The sequence below is a fragment of the Periophthalmus magnuspinnatus genome, chromosome 22 (genome assembly GCF_009829125.3).
Source record: "Periophthalmus magnuspinnatus isolate fPerMag1 chromosome 22, fPerMag1.2.pri, whole genome shotgun sequence".
In the NCBI taxonomy this organism is placed as follows: domain Eukaryota; kingdom Metazoa; phylum Chordata; class Actinopteri; order Gobiiformes; family Gobiidae; genus Periophthalmus; species Periophthalmus magnuspinnatus.
In genome coordinates, this window is record NC_047147.1 from 19,538,955 (window position 1) to 19,546,098 (window position 7,144).

General features: G+C 40.2%; 1 protein-coding gene across 1 annotated transcript; it reads left to right on the forward strand.

The window, feature by feature from the left end:
* On the forward strand, positions 1-6,273 carry LOC129457328 (zinc finger protein 3 homolog). Its single transcript, XM_055230988.1, has 5 exons — positions 1-218; positions 1,786-1,906; positions 2,828-4,519; positions 4,886-5,012; positions 5,097-6,273. Exons 1-5 carry the CDS (start codon positions 146-148, stop codon positions 5,823-5,825), a joined length of 2,742 nt encoding a protein of 913 aa, XP_055086963.1. The 5' UTR covers positions 1-145; the 3' UTR covers positions 5,826-6,273.
* Positions 6,274-7,144: the final 871 nt, after the last annotated feature.

A 7,144-nucleotide genomic window follows, 5' to 3' on the forward strand; every position in this document is an offset into this window, starting at 1 on the left:
GCTCCAAGATGGCGGCCGCCTGTAAACACTCCGCTCTTGAGCTGTAACGTTTCAAACCTCTGGTTTTCTTCCGTTTGCTTTTCTGACACATCAGCCCCGACAGCTCCAACATACAAAATCGATCATTTCTACCACAGTCTACGACATGGACAAAGATAAAGGATCAACAACACCGAAGAATGAGAAAAAAGTGCTCTGTGTGGCCTCATCTCCCGCAGGTACACCGGGATATGAGCCGTTATCTCCTTTATACACAAGTACAACAGCCACAAGCACGTGCTGCTTTAGCAATAAAGACAAGGAAGTGACACAACGAACAAAATTCTCCATAATATTTATTCGGCTAAAATAAAGCATAACAAAACTTCAAATTAGACTACAATTGCAGTTTCTGTGTAAATCTCTTAGTAACCATCCCCCATCCTTCTACCAATGTAACTATAGTCAAGATCTCTGGGCTAAAATTCAACATTTCATTTACAATAAAATAAATCTGGACTCGTGCTGAGCCTCCAGGAGAGCCACATGCTTCTGCTGTTGTGCAATGAAATGACAACTAATAATTCTGTTGCAAATATCAAAGTTAAACGGAACAATACAAATCCCAACTGGGACCACATTTGCTATGATCTAAAACACTACATTAATACATCAAACAGCTCGACAATAAACCAGCTGCAAGGATCTATTGTGTCATAGAAAATACTGCACCCACTGGGATTAACACACACTAGCAATTAACACAATAATTTATTTTATTATATTTTTGTTCTTTGTTTTGTCTTTTAAGTGTTATTATCAGTTTACTATTGTTTTGTTTGTATGTATGTTATAAGTGTATCTTGATTTGTTATGTTTTATATGCCTGCTTTGTAAATAAAGAAAATAAAAACATTTTAAAAATGCATGGACTTTGAACTAAATGATCAGTTTTCATTACCAGAAACCTCATGCCATTCATAAACAGTGAGCTGAAGATTTGGTAGTTTTTGGTATTAATATGAAAAAAGCTGATTAATTTGATTGATGAGTCACAAGCTTAAACCTCCTATGTTACACAAAAATTGATTCTTCAGAGCTTTGAGGCATGTAGGCATAATACTGTTACCTTATCAAAGACATAGCTGAAGTTTGTTCATTCACGTGTTTAAGTAATCCTTGATTAATAGGCTGTGTACATCCAAAGCTCACAATGCTCTGTTCCACCTTGTGATGTCAAGTAGTGGTAGTTTTCAAGTTAACAGCTTTTACCTTTAATTCAGTAGAGATTGGAAATTTCTGGTTTGAAATCATCCACATGATTGTAGTGAAGGTGGATGGAGTTTGAAAACACAGGGGAGCACTTCCTGTATTACCACAAGGTCGAGTGTTTGTGTCATATGCAGCCTAAATACACAGGGGTTATGTGTTAAACATGTGTAGTCATGTTTGCACTGTTGTTCTGATGCTGCTGTTGTATATATTTTCTACCTTTAAGTATTTTATTTGATTTTTTAAGCATATCTTTTTTTTTAAAACTTTGTGCATGCCCTTATTTGTATTTGTATTTATTCAGTGTGTTTTATGTTGCATTTTATCACCAAAGTAAGTTCCTAGTTTGTGAACTGTGTTCACAAGTGATGGCAATAAAAGGATTCTGATTCTGAATGAAACAAAACATAACTCCAGGTATGTTTGTGATAAGGTAACATCTTTATAACATAGATCAGAAAATTGCGTAATACAGGCCCTGTAAGTGCTACACATGTATATGTAGGGAGTTCAGACCTGTGTTGTCTCCTGCAGGTGTCCAGATCCCCTCTCTGAGTCCTGTTCCAGGTCTGAAGCAGGAAATCCTAGAGACCGCACAGATCAAAGAGGAGCCAGAGGAACAGAGCGTCAAACAGGAGGAAGAGCAGCTGCAAGTGTGAGGCTCAACCACTTTAAACACATCCAACTGCAGTTAGTTTTAATGAGATTAGTTCTTTTCCATTTTCAGTCGCCTTTTTAAAGACGTAATTTCTTTTAGTGGTTATGCAGGCAACATCACAACATTTTGTAATTTAGCAACGAGTCTTTGAGAGTCAATGGTGAGGGATGAAATCTGCTCCTGTAAGAGCTCAAAATGTCTCAGAGCTGCTACAGTCTGCTAACAAAGATAAACATCTACATCTACTTAGCATTCACTTTGTACCTGACATCGAAACAAAGCATAGCATGCTCTGTCTGCAGAAGGACAAAATTGTGGATAAAAGCTTCCTCCGCAGGTGGCTAGGCGCTCTCTTAGAGATAGTCTGAGGAGCTCGGTCACATTGAAGGAGCTCAGAATAGAGTCGCTTCTCCATGTGGAGAAGAGACATCTGAGGGCATCTGGAAGCCTCCTGGACACCTCTCTGGGAAGGTATCCTGCGCATTTCCCACTGGGAGGAGGCCCTGTGAAAAAAAACAACGTGATGGAGCAGGGTTGCCAGGCTTCATTGACCCAACACGTCCAAACCTGCAGACCATACTGTATGTTCCACTGTATTTATGAAAGTAGTGCCCTCTGGGACACAGACCCACCCCTTCCCTCTCTCGCACAAATAGAAGCTTCAGAGAGCGCTTTGAATTTGTAAATTTGTCACTGAAATTCAGGAGTTTCAATAGGATTATTCCATCAACACAATTTACATAGAAAATAGCTTAGCATATCTCCTCTGGAAGAGATGCAGGAAGTGTGTGTCAGACTGGTGCTTCCGCAACACGGCCCCAGATACAGCAGAAGAAAATGGATGGAAAGTAAATGGGGCAAACAAAGCAAACAAACATAACCTCTATTGTGACCCTCATGTTTTTGGTTTATTTTCAGGTGTGTCCCTGAGTCCAGTGCTGTCGATGTGAAGACAGAAGAGTCCTCACTGGACATCATCCCAGAGCCACATGTCGACTCAGACACTGAGGAACTCACAGAGCACTCTTCTGACACTGAGAATGATGAAGACTGGAGAACTCCATTCAGCTGTTCAGCTGCACAGATGGAGACAGAGGCTGATAGAGACCAAGTCCAGATCAGAGCCAGAAGCACCACTGCTCCAAACTTAGGTCTATCCCCCAAATACAAGTCTGCACCAGAAACCAGTGCCACTCTGGACAATGGAGACATGTCAGGAGCCAAAGAGAAGAAACACCAGTGCACTAATTGTAAAAAGAGATTTGGGACTAGATATGATTTAAAAAGACACATGAAAAGATACATGGGAGACAACCCTTACAGTTGTTCAGTTTGTAAGAAAACATTTTGCCAGCGTTCAACACTTCGAACACACATGATAATACATACAGGTGAAAGACCATTCAGCTGTTCAGTTTGTACAAGAACATATCCCCGAAATGGTGATCTTGTAGCACACATGAGAACACACACAGGAGAAAAACCCTACAGTTGTTCAGTCTGTAAGAAATCATTTTACCGAAATTCAACTCTCACAACACATATGAGAAAACATACAGATGTAAACTCATTCAGCTGTTCAATTTGTAAAAAAATATATACGAAAAATAGTGAGCTTGTAGTACACATGAGAATGCACACGGGAGACAAACCTTACAGCTGTTCAGTCTGTAAGAAAACATTTTGCCGAAATTCAACACTTCGATCACACATGAGGATACATACGGGTGAGAAACCATTCAGCTGTTCAGTCTGTGATAAAACATTTAACCAACGAAGTAATCTTAATGTACACATGAGAATACATACAGGGGAAAAACCATTCAGCTGCTCAGTCTGTAATAAAACATTTAGCCATCTAACTACTCTGGAAACACACTTGAGAACACATACAAGTGAAAAAACAAGCAGCTGTCATAAAATGGAATTTACCCAAAACAGTGATCTTACAGTGCACACGAGAACAGACATGGGAGACAAACCTTACAGCTGTTTAGTCTGTAAGAAAACGTTTTATTATTATTCAAAACTTGAAGCACACATGAGAATACACACAGGTGAAAAACCCTTCAGCTGTTCAATCTGTAAGAAAACATTTAACCGAAAAAGTTATCTTAAAGTACACATGATAATGCATACAGGTGATAAAACATTCAGCTGTTCAGTCTGTAAGAAAACATTTAATCAAAAAATGTGTCTTAAAGAACACCTGAGAGTACATACAGGTGAAAAACCATTCAGTTGTTCAATTTGTAAAAAAGCTTTTTCTCATTCCTCTAGTCTCAGATATCATAAGAGAGCACATGAAAAGGAGAAACCTTACATCTGCTCAGTCTGTAAAACAGGATTTACCTCCAGCTCTAATCTGAAAGTTCATATGAGACGTCACACAGGCGAGAAATGTGAAGATATAGTTCAGCCTGTGGATAACACTGGAGACAAACCAAAGCTGACTGATCACAGTGATGGAGCTGTATCTACACGGTCTGAGGATGAGAGCATAAGCCAGCTGCAGGAGTTAGGACAAAATGTGGCGTCATTTCATCTGCAGTCATCTTTCGGACTCCAGAGATTCTCAACTTGTCCCGAGGACATTCGCCATTACACCAGGTGTGTAGGCTGTAGACACAGTGTACCTTACCCACCTGCAACACACACACCTGTGTGCCCCTGGAGGCTGAGAAATGTGCGCCTAATATAATATGATCATATATTTGGTATAGTTTTATTATTGACTTCCGCAAGCACTGCCATTATATTATTGTCAGTCTCGACAACAAATACCTTCTATACAGACTACAGCGCCTCCCAGAGGAAGGGTGCACTGTTGACCTGTTTGTGCATGTGAACATTTCATCACTGAGAACCTTCTGTAGTTAGACATTACATTGTCTTGTTTTAATTTCATCTGAATTATTAATGACCACAGGCCTGCTGTTGTATTTTGTTTGTCTATAATGTGTTTTGTCTGTACAGATTTGCGTCCTATGAGCACCTCATGGCCTTTTGGAACCTCATTGAAAGTGCCACAACAAAAATGGTCAGAGTCACATTGAAGAAGCCTTCAAGAACAAGTTCTGAAACTCCATTAACTGAGCCAACAGTAAGTGTTTCTCGTGCTTTCAGTTAGTATTTTTATGAACAGCCCATGATGTGAATTTGAAAATGGATGTGTTTCTCTTTTCAGAAGCTGAGGCCTATAGACGAGTTGTTCCTCTTCCTGACGTATCTCTCCACTGGATGCAATCACTCTGAACTTGGCCACAGATTCCACATCCACAGCTCCACTGTGAGCGGAGTTATCGTCACCTGGGCTAACTTCCTGTATTGTCTCCTGGGGTCCATCTGTGTTTGGATGTGTCCCGCTGTCATCAGGGAAACTCTCCTTAAAGATTTCCACGGCGGTGAAGACAGAGTCGTCCTTGAGTGTACAGAGCTGCTGTGTCAAAGTCCCTCATCACTGCTTCCACAGAGTGAGGTGTTCTCCACACACAAATGTCACTGCACCTTTAAGGCCATGGTGGGCATTTGTCCTGATGGAGCACTCCCCTTTGTGTCGTCCCCGTGTGAGGGCTCCATGAGGGACAGGGAGCGTTCCTGTCAGTCAGGTGTCTCACTCCTCTCTCCTGACATGGACAAAATGGATGAGAAGGGCTCTCAGGTGGATGACCTTGTGTCAGGAGGTGTGCACCGTCCTGTAGTTGTTCCCAAAGGAGCAGAAATGCCCAAAGAGGAAGTACTGAGGACACGGGCCATTGGCCGACTGAGAGTTCATGTGGAGAGAGCCATCCAAAGAGTCAAAGAGAACAAAGTCTTTGACACCATCATCCCTCTTTCAATCTCTGGAAGCATTAACCAGATCTTTACAGTGGCCTGTCTTCTCTCGGACTATCAGCATGCTCCTCTGTATAAATGACATTTTACTGTTGTATGAGTTTACATGAGGCTGCTGATCTCAAATAATTTCTATACAGACGACAAAAACATGTTCAACCCTCCCAGTGAAAGATGCATTGGTCTGAAAAAATAATCTCAAAATAGATTAATATTCAGCTCTTTCAGATCCAGGCTACGCGCTGATCCCATCTTGCAATCAAATTCTTTACTTCAAAGTAGAAATAGTACTATTAGAATATAAGCTACTTTCTATGCACTTTTTCTCCCAAAATCAATTATTTCTACCAATTCCAGCTTTTAGCACAGCTGACTTTGTTATAGAATTCTGTCCCTCTAAAAGGTTTGAGTTTTCCTAAACACATCGATCAGTTCTTTTCTGGTTGGAACAAAGATCAGTCTAATTGTAAACCTGCATCAGTTTGTACTCTGCCTTTTCAAAATAAAATGGAGAGGACATTTTTACAGAGAATCTGATATAGACTGACTTTTTACTTGCCATCAAATAGATTGTGTTCATTTTCTAGAATTTGACAGTAAAATAAAAAGTGAAAGTACAAAAGTGGAACTTGATGAGGAAACAGATCATATTGTGTCTTGTTTCACTTACTGAGAATAATCCCATCATTTAAATACAGCTGAGTGGATAAAGACTTCACCATAAACTTTTATTTAATATGCTACATCAAACATTTTCAAACTGTCTGTAAATTTGATCTGAAATTGTGAAAAATTTGATAGAATGAGATGTCGTACACTACTGAACATTTACGGTTCTTCAAGTCGGAATGTCTAGATTGTGTCTAGATTCGTAAGTTGTCACCTGTTTTTGTTGCTCATTCTTGTGTCTGATAATTTAAGCCCATAGTACCACCAATAGTAGTAGCTAAATATTTATCATAGTTTTACATAGTTAAGTGGCAGTTTGTGAAGTTGAAACCAGAAGTTTACATAAACTATATAAAAAACTGAAGCAACATCTCAAGTTAAAGCTTTGGCTCAAATGAGTCTTCCAAATGGACAATGACCCAAAGCACACTCCAAAACTGGTTACAAAGTGGCTCAAGCATAACAAAGTCAATGTTTTGGAGAGGCCATCACAAAGCCCTGATCTCAGCCCTTTTGAAAATGTATGGGCAGACCTGAAAAGGCGCGTGTGAGCAAGGCGGACTACAAACTTGGCTCAGTTACACCTGCTCTGTCAGGAGGAATGGGCCACTAAACAGAACCCTGGTTATTGGCGTTCTAAGTAGACTGGTCTCTGGGAAACGCTCTGGGCCATGTCCTGCCTTATAAAGGAGATGATCATCCCTCACCATGGGACCTCGTTAGTTACTCATC

What these genes read in the sequence shown, in the direction of transcription:
- LOC129457328 (XM_055230988.1), top strand. Translation starts at nt 146, where the DNA reads ATGGACAAAGATAAAGGATCAACAACACCGAAGAATGAGAAAAAAGTG. An exon ending in GAGGAAGAGCAGCTGCAAGT is followed by an intron (nt 1,907 to 2,827) that starts GTGAGGCTCAAC and finishes GTTTATTTTCAG; the next exon opens with GTGTGTCCCTGAGTCCAGTG. An exon ending in CTCCATTAACTGAGCCAACA is followed by an intron (nt 5,013 to 5,096) that starts GTAAGTGTTTCT and finishes TTCTCTTTTCAG; the next exon opens with AAGCTGAGGCCTATAGACGA.